The sequence below is a fragment of the Equus caballus genome, chromosome 17 (genome assembly GCF_041296265.1).
Source record: "Equus caballus isolate H_3958 breed thoroughbred chromosome 17, TB-T2T, whole genome shotgun sequence".
Taxonomy (NCBI): Eukaryota; Metazoa; Chordata; class Mammalia; order Perissodactyla; family Equidae; genus Equus; species Equus caballus.
Genome location: NC_091700.1, coordinates 65696062 through 65716315, shown reverse-complemented (window position 1 = coordinate 65716315; position 20254 = coordinate 65696062). Strand labels below are relative to the sequence as shown.

The 20254-nt window shown below is 34.8% G+C and overlaps 1 protein-coding gene across 1 annotated transcript in view; it reads left to right on the top strand.

Moving 5' to 3' along the window:
• The window catches only part of DACH1 (dachshund family transcription factor 1), a 407110-nt gene that overhangs the window by 217522 nt on the left and 169334 nt on the right, over positions 1–20254 (top strand). Inside the window, exon 3 of the mRNA XM_070240348.1 lies at positions 3583–3744. Within this exon, the coding sequence (XP_070096449.1) occupies positions 3583–3744 (162 nt within the window). The remainder of the gene's footprint in view (positions 1–3582; positions 3745–20254) is intronic.

Sequence of the window (20254 nt, the reverse complement as noted above, 5' to 3'; positions counted from 1 at the left end):
TAAATTACTTACATTGATATTGTCAAAATAATCACCATATTTCTCCTGTGGCTTTCCAAGTAATCTAGTTTGAGAAGTGTTTTTTCATTCAGTGGCAGTTTGTGCTAGGCATCATGGTAGAAGTTTGGGATATATGTGCTAAGAAAGTATTTCTATCCTTTTGGTGTTATAATCTAGTTAGAGAAGCTAACCCTAAACTGACCCTCCTTAGTCCCCTCAACCCCTCAAAACAGAGCAATAAAGAGTCCAAGGGACTGGCTTTCATATCTCAGATTGCACATTAAAATGACCTGAGGAACAGTAAAATCAAGCAAAAATATACAGATGCCTGGGTCCCAACCTGAATCTCAGGTGGTAGGCCTCAGCTGTCTGAATGGTAAAGCCCCATGGGTGATTGTGGTTCACAAAAGATGGTAAACTCGCATGCAACAGGGTTGAGAACACAAGCAAGTGGACCACCAGCTCTACTCTGGAGGGGTAGGGTGTGGAAGGTCAGCTCTTTAAAAGAAGTGAGTCTTGAGCTGATTCTTGACATGTTGATAGCTGTTTCCCAGGTATACTAAAGAGTCAGGAACCTGAGCCTGCTACTCCTAGAGCGTAATATTTAAGTCATCACATGATGGATGCATGGACAGGTCAGTGGGCAGGGGAGTGGAGAGCTTTTCTAGAAAGTGGGAACAACATGTGCAAAGTCTGACTTGAAAGAAGGAATGTGGTCCATTAGAGGAAATGAAAGAAGGCTTGTGTGTCTGGAGCACAGAGAGCAAGGAGGGCTCAGGGGAACAGATGATGCTACACAGATAGGCAGGGAACTGAGCATAAAGAGCTGTGACAGCCATGAGAAGCATCTGACTTGCTCCCGAGAATACGCATTGAATGTCGTGATTGGATTTTCATTTTCATAAGATTATGTTGACTACTGTATGAATAGTAAGAGATTGGAGGTGAGGAAAGTGAAAGCAATTAAGGGCTATTATTGTAAGACTTTAGGGAAGAAAAGGTGACAGCTTGCACTAGGGGGAGCCAGTGGAAATGGAGAAAATTGGTTGAATTTGAAAGGTATTAAAGAATTAAATTTGAGAACCCATCAAACAGCCAGGTGAGTTAGTGGAACTAAAATCAGCAACTGTTGCCAACGGTATAGCTTTCTTCCCACCTTCATTAAATTGGACGAAAAATAGAATATTAAAAAGTATTTTAGGGGCTGGCCCTGTGGCCGAGTGATTAAGTTTGAGCGCTCCGCTGTGGTGGCCCAGGGTTTCGCTGGTTCAGATCCTGGGCGCGGACACAGCACCGCTCGTCAGACCACGTTGAGGCGGCATCCCATGTGCCACAACTAGAAGGACCTGCAACTAAGATATACAACTATGTACCAGGGGGGATTTGGGGAGATAAAGCAGAAAAAAAAAAGTATTTTAGTTAAGTTAGAGCATGTGTGTATGTCACATACATACATCTTTTGGAATTTGTATTAGAAGTGTAAAACTGGGAAATAAACTGTCAAATGGAAAAATAGAAGAGTATCATACATAAAATCATACATAACTAAATTATAAAAAGTATTTTTAAAATCCAAGGTTTAATGCAGTCAGATAAGGAGCAGTAGGATTCTTCTAGCTGAGGAGGCTGTGGCCACCCACGATATCCTGCAGGAATCATAGCTAGGACTGGACTGGACTTATTGAGGAACTAGAATGCAAGGCATGTCTAGTTTTTACTAAGCATGATGTGGTATTCTTCACATAGTTTATCTCATTTAATCCTTATATTATCCCTTTGTGAAGAGAATGACTTTACAGTCGAAGAAACCATACTCGAGAAGATTTTATGGCTTGGCCAAGGTTATATCATGCATCCTTGTGTTTCATACTACCAAATTCGATTCAGATCTATACAATAATAACAATAATATCTCAAATTGTAGGTTTATCTCTCTCATTTTAATCCTATGGAACAAGATTTACCTGCCACATAAACCAAAGGTAAATATCACGGAAGTGTCAGAGATTAGAGATGGGACAACACCAGGCAATGAAGAGAACGGAAAAGTGAGATGCTCACATTTATGACAAGGCAAAATTTCGGAAGAGAGATTTTCTGGGAAACACAAAGAGAATTTTTAGAGAACAGGAAAGAAAATGTTCTGAAACATCTTTGAAGGAAATGAGTAACTGGGGAGAAAATTCAATCATAGGAAGATGAGAGAATCAGTTCAAGTGGGGACTTAAAAGGCAATAAGTGTTCATCCAGACCCAGATGAATTCTTTGAGTTTAGATCAGTGCCTTTTTAGGGGGCAGTTATCAGGTTTTCATGCAAAGATCCAATGTGAAGATCTCATTTCATTGGGGTGAAAGTTGTCAAGGCTTCTTTTGTCTGATCTGAAGAAAAGGTGAGGTCTTCTATCTCCTAAAAAACAGCAGAGATTTCTAGGGAAAAAGAGTTTCTTGTAATTCCTGAGGTTGTAACTTATTTGCTGTAGTAACTAGAACTGATGATTAGTGGGGAGGAAAAGGAGGAGAGAGGTGTTCAGTTTCTAATCCACCAGCTGGGAATGGAAATAAATCACAAAGATAAATTCAAGCCAGGCTGAAGCACTGTAGTCAGAAACTCTGAAGCAGCCATAGCAAAAAGAGTGGGGGGGGGGGGGCGGGGTACACATCCTCCCCTAGACTTTTGGAGTTTTAGATTAGGAAAGATCATTCATATATTCCAGTATCAGTCATTTTGCAAATGAGGATGTCAGGATGAAGTGAATTGACTTGGTAAAAGTTCACACATTTAAGGAGACAAACCACTCCCCTGCTGAGAAACCTCTGCTGGCTCTCTAGAGCCTATACATAAAGCACGGTCTTAGCTTTCTGCTCTTCCATAATCTGGTCTCAAACTCTATTTCTAATCTCACATCCACTCCTACCTCCTGTTCTCTGGATGAACAGAGATGAATTGTTCTGGATAAACATCGTGGCATATTGGTTACAAGTGTCATTTCTGGGATTCGAATGCTGGAGGATGAGAGGCTGGGGAAGTGAGTCATGGGATAAGGACATTCCAGACAAAGAGAATGGCAAGTGTGAAAGCACAAGGGTGAAGAGTCAGGGCATGCATGGGTATTGGTGGCATGTTCAGCATAGCTGGCGTGTGACATGAGAGTAAGGGAACTTTGGGTGATTAGGGAGTTTACACTCTTTCATGAAGGGCTTTGTGAGCTAAGCTAAGCAGTTCAGATCCCCCCCCCCCCCCCCCCCCCCCTTTAGGCAGCTGTAGAGGATTTTAAGTTTTAAGCAGGGAATGACATGTTCAGACTGGTTTGTTTGAGAGATACTTCTGGCTGCATTTCTACTACTATTCTTTTGTATGTGAATTATGTTTCTGCTTAATATTTAATTTGGGAGTTTCGAGAGCACTCTCTCGATTGTATCAAAGTTATTTCATTGGCTAGTTGGGAATGAATATATGCTATCAGAGTGTTCCATAAAGGAATCAGATACCCTAATGTTTGTATGTGTGTTATATAAATTACATGGACTATTACATGAAAAATCAGAATTTGAATTACCTCGTTTTTAATTTATTCTTTTAAGGTCTGACAGCAGCAGCTGCAGCAGCTGCCGCTGCTACCAATGCAGCTATCGCCGAAGCAATGAAGGTGAAAAAAATCAAATTAGAAGCTATGAGCAACTATCATGCCAGTAATAACCAACATGGAGCAGATTCGGAAAATGGGGACATGAATTCAAGTGTCGGTAAGTTTTACGTTCACTGAAACTTATTGTGATCATTTGCTACCGAATGACTCTTTTCCAGAACAACACTATTGGCTATCCTTTTGAGAAGCTCTGCAAGAGTATATATTCTGAAGATACCATTTTGCCTCTCTAACAACACGACTTTAAATAAATAATTAGCAAAATTATTTTTTATTATAGCTTCAACTGTATGTCTGCAACTTCTACTATAAGCATTCAGTTAACATCCTTCATAATACAAATAGTTTTAATAATCAGAATTCGAAAGTATTGATTATAGGTAAGGTGACAGAAGAATATTTATAAAGTAAAACATACACTTTATCTTTTTCATTCTTAATGCTTTTGTCATCAAATACTAAATTTGCATTAGCAGCAAAACATATAAACTAAATCCTTTCATGTGCTTCCAGGAATAAAAATTATATTTATAATTAATTCTTTCTATAAACAACCATAAGCTATTTATCTCATTTTAAAATTACAACTTTAATTTCTCTTGATTTTTTTCTTTCCTGAGGTATGGAGAAAGAGAGGGAAAGTTGATAGTCACTATTGAAACCAAAAGAAACGGCTTTCTCTTGGCAGAATTCCTCTGAGTAATTTGCTTGGTCGAACACAACGTCAAATGTCTATTAATTTTTTTATTGATGGTATCTTTAGCATCTATGTCTTGGTGAGATAAAACACTTTATTCTATGCTGCACTGTATTGTTTCTCTTTCAATTATAGAAATCATACTCAAAATATAATTTAACAAGAAAAAGTTGGATCCTACAAGGTGCGAGAAAGATATTATATCCAACATACGTTCATAAAGGACACAGTAATTCATGACAGTTCAATTAAATTTTCTTTCTATGCAGCATTTTAACAGATTATTTCTTTCAATAATCAGCAGCTTCCTGCTCTCAGTGCATTGACATATAGTTAAGGATATATGAAAGAATATTATAGCTTTTAGCACTGATCATTCTTGCAACAGTTCCGTGGAAGCATACACTAGACATGACCGTTAGAGTAGGAAGTAATTTTGAAATATATAAACAAAACACAAAACACCACTGCTTCAGTGATGTCAAAGGGCAACTTCTAATGTAAAAAAGGAGAAAATGGAACTTTTCAGCAAAACTACATGAGGGAAAAAGAAAACGAGCCACAGCAATGGGTTTGATTTGAAAATAGGTTATAAAGTAGATGGTGGCAATCCTTAGAAGGATGAAAAGACGTGGAAGAGACCCAAAAGACATGGCTCTAAAACTGAGAGGAAGTAAGGAAACATCTTTAGTTTGCATTTGTGGTGCTCCTACTGGGAAAGTGAAAGGCAGTGGATTGTTTATGTCAGGGTCTACACACAGAAATTTAGGCTTTTAAAGGTTAAAAACAGTATTAAAGTAAAATGAATGAATTACCATTCTATTTTTAGAACTATTAAGTACATATTTTTCTTACGATAGCAGTCTTTTACTTTAGCCTATTAAAATAGAGCAAAATTGGACACTTTTAAAGACAAGTCATTGGCCACTAGAAGTTATAGTTATCATTCCGAAACATAATCTGGATTGTTTTCAAAATTTTAGGAGTAAAGCCTTTAATGCAGGCTGCTCTCTAGAGTTCGTGTTGTTAGGCAATTTAATAAGGTTTAAAGCAAAATATTTTAAAACGATATCTCTCTTCAAGTTTCCTGAGCAGCAGAGCAGAAGTTGACTTTGGAGAAACCAATAGGCATAAGGTAAAGAGAAAATGACTCATAATTAAACATTGACATAAATTTAATATTTGATATTACAGAATAACGTTTGCCTACTGACCAAATTATAGCTTACCTTAATTATTTGTGTAGATAGGCTATCATAATAACTTAAAAAAGAAACAATTTGAATTTTCTTTTTTGCTTAGTTGGAGGAAATCACTTTTCTTTCATTAAGGTCTTTGGTTGGTAGTTCACGTTGCTTTTTAGTTTTGACACCCATCATCCAACATCGATTTGAACCAGCAGCAGAAATTTCTTTGAATTTTCTTAGAGGGTCTTAGTATTTTGAGATTGTGTTAACATTGGTGCCATTGCTAGTCCCTAAGTCATGTGGATCATTTATGTTAGATATTTGATAGCTGATTTGGGGGAAAAATTGTTGTCAATGTTATTTTTATTCTATTCTCACATGCTGCTGTCCTCTAAGAATTAATAATTTATTATCCTTCCTGAGCACACTGCCCCACCCCCCTTTATCTATCTAGAGATCAGTGAAAGAGAGTTTGGAGTTTCCGGGAGGGGTAAGGGCACTGGTGGGGGTGGGGGCTGAGCTTGCATCTATCAAAGCAGTTGCTGAATTGAGCAGTTGCTTTGTATGGCCCACAGTCTTCTCTGACCCTGAGGACAGTGCCTTCCTCTTGGTAAGTTTTCAATAATTATTTGCTCTATGACTTTGGAAAGTTATGTAAACTTTCTGAGCCTAATATTCCCCATCTGGAAAATGGTATAAATAATAGTATCTACATCATGAGAATTAAAGGCGATCGTATTTGTCAAGTGTTTATAACCTTATTTATTAAAATGTTTGTTTATCACATTGTTACTACAATAAAATTGGGATATAAAATAATTGTTTGTCAGAGTCAAAGATTTCTTTAAACACCTTTTTCTGGCCAATTTTTCCTACTCATATTAAGGACTAGTATGTTATTACAATACCAAAATGACTGACCTTAACAGTAAGGTGAGTCGTTTTGGTATTGCTTTTGTCATTATTATTATTTTTTCAAACTTACTCTCTTGAAAATTACCTTCTTATTTTTCCTGCCATCAACTGCCTCCTTCTCTGTTTTCCTACTCTCTCTGCTAGGTATTATTGGCTAAACTGCAGGCCTGTGAGGAAATTTAGGGGCAGCTGTTAGGTCATTTGGATTTCGTTGTATGTTTGATCTTAGCTCATTCTAGGGACACAAAAATAATCATTATAGAGTCCCAGCACTCACGGGCCGTGCAGTCTGTGGGCGGGATGGCTGCGTCAGCAGGCAGTCATAACAGGATGTGCCAGATCCTCCAGGAGCCTCGGTTAGCATGAGGTGCTTAGGAAGTGATATTGAGGCATATGAATTCCAGGAGGAATCCCAAGAATCTCAAAGGCCTATATTTCAGAATACAAACTTACTGCTCTCATGAATCTATCAACTGGCTCTTTGAAGTAGTGAAACCCCTCAGAGAGTTGCCACTTAAATGATATATTGTTGCTACTCAGCCCTGACCAAATCCAGCGACATTTTTGAAGTCAATTCAGGATTCTTTTTTCTCTTGTACTCATCTGGGTCAAAAGTTTTGTTAAACATTTCAGGCTTTCTGAACACTATTTTTTTCCTTGGTTGTAAATACATCCTTATTGCCCAGAAAATAGATTTTGTGTTTGCTTGGTTTGGATTAATTTGGCTTGGTGAGGTGAAGGGATTGTTTATTATAGATGACTCATTCCTGTTATTAATATGAATCATAAAAATTAGCCAGGAAAAAGTGTTTAAAGAAATCTTTGACACCGACAAATAATTATTTTATATCCCAATTTTCCACGGTAACCTTGAGCTCACATCTTTCCAACAGAATGATCACTTTAGGAAGAAGTGGGGACTCAGGATAGATCCGAGGGAGGCATCAGCACGCTGAGTGAAATATATGGCCGTGTCGCCATTCTCCCTCATCCACAATCAATTGGATTCTTTTAGTTTAATATTTACTTGCTAAGATGAGATGCTAGTCTGCATGGTGATAAACAGTCTGCTCCTGGCATCTGAAGGTGACCTGTCAGTTCATATGGACAAATCTCCTGCTTACTGAAATGTACAAAATAAATCATTAAAGCAGGCAGGTGCTCATTCCCAGATTTAAATCACCATAGATTTATGATTTGAATTAATGCTTCATTTGGCCATAGAAATAGATGCTGAGACAAATGATATGCACTGGTTGGGGTTTCCATACTGTAGCCATCCTGATATTGATTACTGAGATGTCTTTGCAATCTCTTGTTTATATCAAGTACTATCTTGTGACAGGTTGGCTGATATGAGCTACATTGTAGATAAGAAGGAAAAATGTCCTGGATTCTTTTTAGTGGCAACACTATCCACAACACACAGGCCAGATAAATTGCTATTTTTTTGCTTTAAGGACTGATCTACATAACCGGCTTTAAAAATGCTGCTTGGAAACTGGGACCGGGATATTGGAAAGGCAGAATTTAAAACCGGTGAACCCAAGGTCAATTCCATAGCATCTATAGTTGTGTTTTTATCTGCTTATCTTTTTTTTGGCATCATGCATATTTTGAGGATACTAAATTAATCACAATCGATCTAATCTAAATAAAGGAAACTTAATTTTACTTCTAGTTTTCAAATGCTATATAAATATTGACATAGTGAGCATCTCTTAATAGTTTCTGTTATTTAAATACTTGCTAAACCTAATATCTTACTCCCTTAACTAATGACAACAAAGGAAACGACTCTATAAAGATAAATACATTAAATATTATTCCCAAGTGCAAGACCTTGTGGACTATGATTTACCAAGAGGCAGGAAAAGACTGCATTTTTACTTCTCTTAACATTTTATTTAAGGAAAACACTATGTACACAGTTTAAAGAATACTCAGAGGATTTAAGAGGGACCTTTGCCACTAGCTAATATCTGACTCATGGAACTGGTAAACAGCTATCAACAATGGTAGATTGCTTGCTTAGTAGGAAATGAGTTCATATCTATTCAAAATGTGATCTCAAAACAGATGTCCCAAGAAAATCTCATTGTTTAAACTATAGTCATAACCCTCTAACTGCTGTTATTTCTTTAAGGAAGTGAAGTAATCTTAAGTCTTCAGCATTTTCTCTTTCTGAACACTGTGAAATATAGGCAAGGGTACCCTGATGCGGGGATCCCAGAATCTGAACACAGTTCATATGCCTGGAGTGTCTGATTCTTTTTCATTTTCTCAAACTTACCATAGTTGCAAGGATGTAGGAGTTTCAGGTAACAAGAACTTGAGTTGGGGATTAACAGCTGTGTTCTTCAATGGTATTCCTTACTCCTTACTTCTGTCTTCCAACCAACAAAACAAAACAAATGAGGGGAAAAAAAAGCCAGGAGGATAGGGAGATAAAATTATCTTCCCCAGCTGACTGTCTTTTTTTTTTTTTTAAAGCCATTCCCGCAGAAATAGAATAGTTTATACTGTAGTCATTTCCTTTCTTCTAACTCACGTGTCTATTTGGAAGGAAAAATTAATTTTATGATTTCAGGAAAAAGTCTTGGAGACCTTGAGAAAGCAAATAAAAGGAAACTGAGAACACAGGCCACCAAGCAGAGCTCTGCAATTGCACATTGGATTCTCTGCCTTGGCAATGTTAATGAACCTCAAATCCTTCCTATAATTAGATGAGGGAATTGCTTATATTTTCAAACAGATGATGCTGCTATAATGAAACGATTGACAGGGAATTTAAGAGTGTCTACAGTAGTCATTTGGTTTCTGTTATAAAAAAAAAAGTTTAAAAAGAAGATTGGCTTTAGACATAGGTCCTGAGAGAGGTAGTAATTTACATAGCATGCTATGACAGGTGTCTTTGTATAGTAAGGAAATAAAATGGAAGTCTAGAGAAATGATGGGCAGGTATAGCAATTTTTGGGGGAGGGGGTGTCCTATGCTTATTCTGCTTAGGTTCTTTAAAAGGGGCCGAGACTCAAGAGATGGATCCGGATTGAGTGCACAGCTGTAACTGCTGATGAGCTAATTGCTCCTTATCTCTCAGCCCCATTCATCTTCATTTTTTACCAATTACTGAGAATTATCTGTGTTCTCAGTTGGATATGAGAGTTAATCCTTTTTGGTTAAGCTGGCAGTACTGTGAGCAGATTCCAAATCGGAGGGTGAAAAAGCCAAAGCAAGCTTGCTCTAAAAATGTCTCCAGTTCAATTACAGTATCACTGATTCATAAGAAATTTGCCATTGTTTAACAGATTAAGTGTGGAAAGTTTTTTTTTTTTTTAACTTTCTTAATGTTTCTCTGCCTAACAATGATTTTCAAGATCCTTCTTCCTGTCGGATGAGTAAAATTTAACAATATTAACGGCCAGAGTCTTGTAAACATGGAAACACACAAGACTGCCTTAAAAGGCCAAAAAGGTTCTGACACATGAAATGAGAAATATTTTAGAACTGATAGCTGTCAATTTATATATAAACACTTTTAATCGATGCTTTTGCTCTCTGTGGCATTGCATATAGTGAGGAAAGTATGTCTAAACATAAACTTTTTCACAAACGTCACATTAGTGGAATTTTAATGGAAGGACCACGTAAGCATCTCTTAAAAGTGCAGGAACTGCCATGGTTTGTAATTCAATTGATTGTGAATAAGCCATATGGTTCCCATCATTCTCTATGCAAAAGATGTCTTCATATCCTGACGTTTCACACAAAATTGCTTACCCGAACATTAAAAAACTAAAAAGTAGTAAACTACTCTTTCATAAATTTTGGTGTATTTGTAGATATTTAATATTTCTGGCATTTCTTCATTAAATATTTTAAATAAGGTAATCTAATGTGAAAATATAAAGAATAAACAGCTAATTTAAAACAAACATCAAAAAATCATTCTCTGAAATTTGAGCATCATATAGTATGACCGAGATAAGTCATACTGAGATGGGGGAGCAGAGAGCAAAATATGTCAGAAGATTTAGCTTCTAGTAGTAATGTAGCTAATAAATAACTACTTAGATAAACCCCTTCATTTCTCAGCATTCTTATTTAATAAATAAGGAGCTTGATGCCCACTCACCCTCTTGGCTCTAAAATTCTTTGATTTTTGAAACCTCAATAGAAGATAAAAGGCAATAAGATATTCTTTACAGTGATTTCTAAAATAAAATACAAACCTGAAACAACCTAAATGTCCAAAAGGAGCATCCTTAAATATATGGTGATTCATCATTTCACATATTATGCGACCATTACATATGATGGGTAAGGGTGGAAAATATTTATTTTGAATGTAAGAAAAGAGATTCTATATTTTACACCTTGATACTATATATCCTATATCTTACACCTTGGTACTATATATCCATTTCATTAGGGTCTGGAAGGAACTGGGCAAGAGTTAACTGGTCACTGTTAATGTTATTGTGGAAGAATAAGGAACATTTTTTCAAAAATTTCATATAGCTTAAAATTAGGTTATTTTAAAATGACATGTGTATTAATAAGTGCTCATTTTATTAAGCTCTTTTTCATGATTTTCTAGAAAGTAGATGGCATCATTTTGCGTTTTTTCTCATAATATATTTTTGATCTTCATTGGTTATATAAAAGGATAGAAACACCAGTGATCATAACAGGTAACTATATACCGAAAAAGTTCATTTCTTTATTAAAAAGAACACTTTTATCATTTAAAATTATTTGAACATATATTTCTAGGTCAATTTCTATGTTAATAAAATCATTAGAGTATGATCAATAACATATACTAGTTTCCCGTATGAATTATTAAATGTATTGTGTGGTATAGATAAGTAAAATGCGGACAATATTTCCACTTTTTCTGTAGTGTCTGTTTTGTTTTCATGAAGATTTTTTTTAATTTATATGTACAGTTGGAGAACATAGTTAGAAAATACTAACTCACTGTTTTTGTTTTAGTATTGTTTATTCCAACTAATTACAAGATGATGAAGTAAACCTGATCATTCAAACATTTCATATTAAGAAATATAAATTAAATTATTTTATTTGATGCTGTATCCTTGTGTAATCATAAACCATAGGAAATGTAAGATAGATCCAATTGGATGTGTTACATGGTAGACTCCATCACATTCCTGGAGACTGAGTACATTTATGACAGCCTTGGAAATACGATTTTCATTGAGGACAGCCCTAAAAATGATCTTTGTCAACCTACATCAACATGTTGCAATGTTTATAGAAGCTGCAAACATAAACTGTAGTGGCAGCAAACATTTCAGTTTAAAATAACCCCAGGCCTTATTCAATCCTTTTAAGATCAGGTAACTCTTACTTTATTCATTGATATGATCCTCTGTTATTTTATTTTTTTTATATTTTAACTTCATAAGATTGATGCTATATGATTAAAATAAATCTTCAACTTTCTGTTCTGTGAATTATAAATTTTGGTGGTATAAATTTTCAAATATCTCACGATGACCTGACATTAGAAAATGTATTTTTTGAGATGTAACTAGGGTGCTCGTGGTCCCACTTTATTGTGAGTGTGAGCCCACAAGTTGATAACTCTGAGCCCAACACCCCGTCACCAGACCTAGTGTTTTACATTTGAGTGACTGTGGTTCTTCTCTAAATGTCAAAATATTCCAAAACTGTACAAAGCCATTTGTATGAATCATGGCATGCCAAATTGAATACAAAACAGAATAACCACATGATAATAAGTAAATAATACAGTAGTTGACATGAACGTCTAAAAATGTCAATTCACTTATGACGAAATAATGTGGTGGACGTAATCTTGTAGGCTCTTGATACCTCCCCCACCCAAAATGAACCTGGATAATTTGGAAGATAGGAAAGAATGGAGGATTTAAATATGGTTTTCTTTAACAGCAGGTCATAATGGAAACACAAACCCTTACATTCAGTGCTGAGAGAATTACCAGTTTGATAATGATTAGGAATGTTGTTATTAAAACAGTATGTGCAGTTCATTTTCAACAGTTTTGAATTAGAGTCTGCACTAATGAAACGGATACGGTTTCCTTCACAAAGGGCAGATCTGTTAGTTAATATCGCTGCAGCAGTGCTCGCAGACCATGCCTTTAGCTCTATTTGTGTTTCACAGCATGATAAGCAAAGAGTGTTGATTTTCAAGGATCCTGCTGATGAAAGGTAATGGCATTATTACATCTTTATCTCAAAAGCAGAACTGAGTGGTAAATGATTTTTTTTCTCTGTGGCACAAAAGATTTCTTGGTTAGAAAGCCTTTTTTATTTCTTTACATCATTTTAGTCTTGGAAATGATCTGTTATTATTTAATGTCTGCACAGCAAGCTTGAAAGCACCTAATAGCGAATGGATTGGAAGTGAAGTACCTCCTGCTCACAGATATGGATCTTCTCAGTCACACGCTGTACCAGCTGTCATCCTAGCCATACTGCTGTGATTTAATTAGTCTGTTTATGTCCTTTCTAATAATATTTCCATCTCTATGAAAGGGCAAATGCGACAGGGACTTTTTCCCTTTCTGGTTCTGCAGACTGAAGAATGTGGCCTACATCTGATACGTGGGGACATAGGATTGAATCACCATTCCTGTCACTTCAAGCTGTTGATAAATTGTTCAGCCAAGAAGTGTACTTACTTCCTTGGGGTCATTTGTAGGCTGAGAGTAGTAATCTGCACAGAGACAAAGAAGAGAGGTTAAGTGTGCATGTGTGTGTGTGTGTGTGTGTGTGTGAATCTGGTCATACACACACACACACACACATATACATATATATGTATATATGGATGTTTTAAAGTTAAAGTAACTTATAAGAAAATGTAAACTCTGAATTTTTATCAGTGCTGAGCGTGTCTTTATGGGACACATTTAAGTCCTTTCATCAATTGAGTTCGTACAAAATTACAACATTTCAGGAATTCTCAGAAAAGTTGTTCATTTTTCTAAATGAAAATTTAAAAAACAAGTAATTCATCTGGAATTTTACCTGTACAACTGCATAGATTGAGATTTGCGGGGAAAAAAATCTCAGTTCTATATAAGATATCACATTTCAGGATATGCAGGGAAGGAGAACTTCACCATCTTCATAAAACAATGAATAATTACATTTCTATTTAAACTTTTTTCCGGAAAGTATATTTAACTTGAAAGGAGAGCTTATGTTCTAAACAAACTACAGGCACAATTATATAAGAATGCATAAATTAGTAAACAGATATGACTCTAAAATATAATGTGGTAATTAATAGTTTATACTCAGGCACTATGCCATTTGGATGATTCAAGGTCACTTCAAAACCCAGTGGCCTTATGAACATTCTTGATTCTGTCTTAGGATTCTGTGACTTCTAATGTTTCAGGAGACACAGACCCACATAATAGAGATGGGGAAAAAAGAAAGATTTCTGAAACTAGTTTCAATTCATTTTAATTTCATTCATGTTTGGAAAAAAGTCTATATCATTTATAAATAATCTGTTATTTAGTTCCATGTGTTTTAGGCTGTTTTTTGGAAATTGATTACTTTTTCTTTATTTTTCTATTATTTATCTACATGCTGAAACTGTGTTATGAGTTCTTCTGAGATATCTTCTCCCTGGGTTACCCTGCTTTTGCTTGTATTTTCGTTTTTCCTTTATCATCCTTTACATTTGAATAAACCAATTCAAGTTTTGGAGCAGGTCTATCGCTCCAAACGATGGGTATTATATAGACAATGTAAGTCCAATATTCATTTTATGTAAAATTCAAGGTTAAAAAATGCTAATCTTACCAAGATTGTCAAATTGTTTTAAAATATTTTCCTTTAGAAACCTAAACATGAGCCTCCTAAAGTTGCCAGTTTTAAGGCACACAGGCATGTATTCGATTTCTTCTTGTTCTTTCATATACCTACCACTGTTCAAACCTGTGCCCACATCAAGAGAAAAGGTCATGTTCTAGAGTCTTTAAAATAAATGTCTAAGTGAGCATCAAATTTATAAAATTTCTTATCTCTAATAGTAAGTGATGGCACTTTTTCAATCCTGTAGATTCTTCTTCTCGATAATGTGACTTTAGCAATTAAGTAAATAGGTAGCTCGCACACACACACACATACACGGATCCCTGTATTTCAGCTGTTAAGAATCTCTCATTAACTTATTACAGGTATAAGCAGAATTTACTAAATTTGTTTATTTTCTTGATTATTTTATTCTGGAAAAATGTAGAAGTACTTATTTAGCTATCTTTTCACTGGGGTGTAATTTCACCATTTTTCTACATTTGCCGTACTGTCAAACCTAAATGTTGATGGTTAAGTTATCTTGACATGAACTGTTTTGATGCTTAAAAAAAACTCACCACGAAGCATTTGATGGTATTTTTTATTAATTGGATAAATGAATTGTGAGATGTGTGATTGCATGATGATGTACTCATTTAGTTGTTGCTTTTTGCTTTTACTAATCTCTGTCATATTGGATTTATAAATGGAATGGAGTGACCTTTGAAACTGTGATGGAAATGAAGAGATAAACACAACTTGAAAGGACAAACCAATTAATATCAATGTGTTTGTTACACATACATGAAGAATTTTAATCCTCTGCTCTCTACAGTAAATTTGCGATTCATTTGTTGAGTAAAGGAGCACACTTTTTTATAATTATAGATTTTAATCATTTTTTTCTAAAAATATACTATTTTATATGGCATCGCTATATATATATAACACACATAGGTTGTTTTTAGTGCATGAAAAGTTGGCATTCCCTTGAAAAGTCTTGACAATATCACCTTTTAATAAGAAAACAGCTATGTAAACATACATATTCAGACAAGGCATATATGCATCTACTTTCATGGTATATATTTTTAAATAACTATATTGTAATCTTGATTGTAGTAAATTCTTGAATAGACCTGTCTTTTGTAAATCTAGACACATAACTGCTCCTCTGCCATTGTCCACAGAATACTTTCTAAAAATCCTGGTTCAGGAATCATAAATGAAAACATTTATTATTTTAATAAAAACATTTATTATTTTAACTTGACCTGTAATGTTAAAAAATATTTTTCAAAATCAATAAATATACTTGAACATACTTTTAAAATAAATCTGAGTAGCCATTTATACTTTCTTCTTACCACGTGCTCTCTCTCTTTGCCTTCCCCATTTTCTACCTAGTTGGGCTTATTTTCTTTAAAAACAAAGAAACAAACAAAAACCACAAGTGAGTTCTGCTGTAGTGTAAATTTTTAGAACACTGATACGTTCTATCCCTTTTAATAGCTTAATTATAGAATATAATCAATGTAATATGCAGTCTGGAAATATTGCCATTGACGCACAAGGAAAAAAGTTATACAAGCTTGACATTTTAAAACACCAACATTGAAAGACTTTCACTTCTAATTGATTTTTAAAAGAGTTCCCTGGAAAAGTGAGCTCAGAAATGTTTATAACGGCTTTGGCAACATTCCAAAATGTTTACCACAAAGTGTAACTCAGCAGTTTCTGAGTTCTCCCATCAACTGAGAAAGACGTGTCCCATAATTGGCTTAATCCAAGTTGATATTGAACCCCCCACATAGACGTCATTTTTTTAAGATATAAATTCTCAGAGTGGTTACTTCAAAATAAGAAGTGTCTTTACTCTTACCTATTAGAGAGAAATTTTTAACAGAAAGTTATGGATGAGGAAAGATTATATATCTTTTCTATTTTTATGTGTATTTTTTTCTCACCCCCTCACCTTTTTAAACAAATCTATTGACCTTCAAAACTTTGCTTGGTAAAACTGGCAACAAGATGATTTTTTAGATATATTACTATAATAGGCCTTCTTATGGTTGATTGTAGGTGTGAAAAACTTCCTTAGACAGCTAAAAAAATTAATGGATATGACATCCATTCTATTTTAACAAGCAAGCTGACCAAAATACGAGTAACATTGACCACAAGCAATTACTTTAAAAGGCTACTGCTAAGTATTTCAGGAAAAATGATTCCGTTGACTAGTTGTTTGTCAGTTCCTGTACGGTTTTTTATTGATTGCTTTTGAATATATTGCCCCATGATTGAAAATGTTGCTGGAAATATCTTCTCTTTACAGTGCGGAACCTACTTTCTGTGATTGATAGAAGATAAATTTACACAGAAATGAATGTATGAGTTTATTTAGATCTCTACTTTCTAATAATATTAATTTTGTAGGGTGATGTTTCTTTGAAACTAAGTCATAGAATAGTTGGGAACCTTGTAACTAGTTTACTCTTTAGGGTCTTTAGTTACTGTGTGTGATCTTCTCAGCTGTGATTCAGCACAATAATGTGATATTTCATAGCATGATCAGCCAGAATGAGTCATTTATTTGTAAGCATTTCTTTTTGAGATGAAGACTGTAGCATAATTGTATAACATCTACTTATTCCCCCAGGAATGTGGAGTGATTTGTGGTTTGAAATTTCTGTAACATAAACTCATGCCGTGCAAGCAGTATTACATTGAGTCAATAACTAGGAATTCTGATTAGTTAGATATAAATCACTAATGTTGAGAAATAAAGGTGACAAAAACAATGAATAAAAGAGAAACGAATTGATAAAAACAGGTAAGGAAGTCATCCAGTAGACAATATTACCTAATTTGTCAAAACAATCCATTACCTATCTAATACAAGTTTGCATATGAGACATAGATTTGCAAGAAGATGTCCCTCAATACCAAATTTACATTTGTTGTTCTCCAAATGTGAACTCTAAAGCTGTACTAGAGACAAACGTTTAAATGTCATCATACTCTCTAATCATACATGTATATACATATATATATTTCTCTACTTTTATACTATTCAGTACCCAATGCCTTATTCTTCCCTGATTTAGATTAAAATAAAATAAAATAAAACAAATGAAAAAACCCTGAGTGCATTTGGACATCGTTTAGTCTCTCAATATAGTCATGGTTGACCCCAAATTCTAAGATTCACATATGCATAATCTTCATGTGTCCAGCTTTCCACTGATTTGCTAATTTCCTTTACTGTTAATCCTCATACTCCCCCAAACTTTATTAGTACTCTATATTTATTGCTGTTCTCGCAAAGAGTTTTTGGCAGAGGGTGTAAGGCAGAGAGAAAGGGAGAGAGAGAGACAGAGAGACAGAGAGAATAAGAACATGTACAGGAAAACCAGGAGGCAACACAACTTTGTGGTTCAGTGCTGAGAGCACAAAACTTGATGCCTGACTGCTGGGATATTAAGAACAGTTCTGTTCTTTACTACTCTTCTGATGACATTTTTGGCACCTTAGCCTTTCTGTGTCTCAGTTTGCTCATCTATGTCATAGGTACAATAACTATAAATATTTCCTAGAGCTCTTTGGAGGTTATTTGGGTTAAATTAGTTCTCAGAGCACTGCCTAATGCATTGTAAGCATTCTACTGTTTCTTAAAGAGAAACTAAAAATAAAATAATTAAGTGTACACACATACACACTCACAAATATCTTCTAAAATGTTCGGAGTTTCCAGTATTCCCAGCATCTCAACATTATTTGAAACGACACATAATATTTCCTCCTCTACATGCCTTCAACATCCCTTACATATCCTGGATCTTCCCTAGTTCATCCTGATTGGATATTTATCCAAAGGTGTTTTATTGATTATTTGCTGCAGTCTGAGCCTAGTGTCATGCTCAGAAAATATGCTACCAGATTTAGATTACATTGCTACGCTTTTAAAAGGCTCATACCCGTAAGAAGAGGAAATAAGTTGTAGTTATTTCATTGGCACCTTTTTTTTAGAAATCAATAATCAGCCCATAAACTTTTAATTGAAAAGTTTTGTCTCATTTTATGTTATCAGACAAAATACATACTCCAACTCTAAAAACAGACATTACTTTACTCAGTGCACATAAGACTTCCTTTAATTAGCCCGTAATAAGCTTGGTTTAACTGGGATTTACGGAAGAACAGTGGTCGTTAACATTAGCCAGATTAAGACTGTTAATTACTATTGATGGATAAAATCACGTGCAAAAATGATCTAAATTATTCCTATACTTACGAATTGAAAAGAAGTTTGAAGCTTTTAAATGAAAGTTATATTTTATTTATACTTTAAAATTGAATATTGACTTCCATACATGTAGAAATAACAATAGGACACATGATTTCACAGTTTAAGTTTTATAGCTTCTTTAGGTTTACCATGAATAAATTAATCTTAAAATATATAGTTTTGGATAATTTCCTAAGATTTATATATGAAAATTTTTCATTTACTTTTATGACGTGGTATATAATTTTAGTTAGAAACAGATATCTTAATTATCTTAACGAATAGGTATCTTAAACATTATCTTCAAAAGACTTAGTTACTTTCTTTTTAGTAAATTATAGATCCTGATGATTTCTTCTGTCTTGAAAAGATTTTTTACAGTTGTTAAAATTTTATATTAATGCTGTCTTTTATTGTTTATAGCTAACCTTGGTACCTATTTTCCTTATCATGTTTGGGGTAATAGTAACTGAAGTTTAGCTGTTTTTTTCCCTCCATGCATAAGTTCTTGGGCATTATTTCAAGTGAAGTTATTTCTCAGGATTCCTCAAACAGTTTCTGTGTTACTCATTCCCACACTCATTTTCTTGAAACTTCTCTTATAGAATGTGTATATATATAGATGGATAGATGTGTGTGTGTATATATTTCACTAATATACATATATGTATACATATATTTTTATGTATAATTAACCTTATTCAAAGTAGGTCAACCACCCATGAGCTCTAGATTGACAAAACCAATGGAATTCTCCTCATTTTCATTCTATAGAAAATTATGCAATCCAATAATTAAATATTATAGGTAGTGTTAATATCATATACTCTCCTCTAAATGATTTAGCTTACTCTCTTCTGTTTAAAGATTCATAACAAGAATTTTAGGGGCCGGCCCCGTGGCCAAGTGGTTAAGTTCTCTTGCTCTGTTTCGGCTGCCCATGGTTTCGCCGCTTCAAATCCTGGGTGCAGACATGGCACCGCTCATCAAGCCGTGCTGAGGCAGCATCCCACATGCCACAACTAGAAGGACCCACAACTAAAAATATACAACTATGTACCAGGGAGCTTTGGGGAGAAAAAGGAAAAATAATATTAAAAAAAAAAAGAATTTTAGTATGGTCCCAGCAAAATGAATCATAAATAAATACAATCTTACGCCCCAGCGTGGACTTTGACTTGGGTCAGTCTTCCCCAGATTCAGTAAATAGCAACCTTTTTTTTCAACCTACATGCTCAATCTAGAAAATAGGAATCATCCTTTATATGTCTCTCTTCCCCTGTCCATCCTTTACATGTCTCTTTTCCCCGTCTTGCATCTAATTCTTATGTAATATGTCACCATGTCTGTTTATTCTTCCTCCAAACCATATCTAGGATTCATAGTCCTCTCTCCACTGCATCTACTGCCAATGTGGTAATGCAAGTTAACACTTCCCACTTGGGCCACTGCAATAACCCCTAATCCAGCCTTCCCTATTTCACTCTGTCTTTTATCATCCTCTCTCATTATAACAGCTACTGTGATGGTTGTAAATCATAAATCAATTCATGAGATTTGCCTTTTTAAAAGCCTTCAAAGGCTTTTCATTGTGCTTAGAATAAAACCCAACTTTCTTAGCGTGGCTTGAAAGCTTTGCGTAATGAGAAATGTGCTCCATCTCCTCTCCCCAAACTCTTCTGGGTTACCC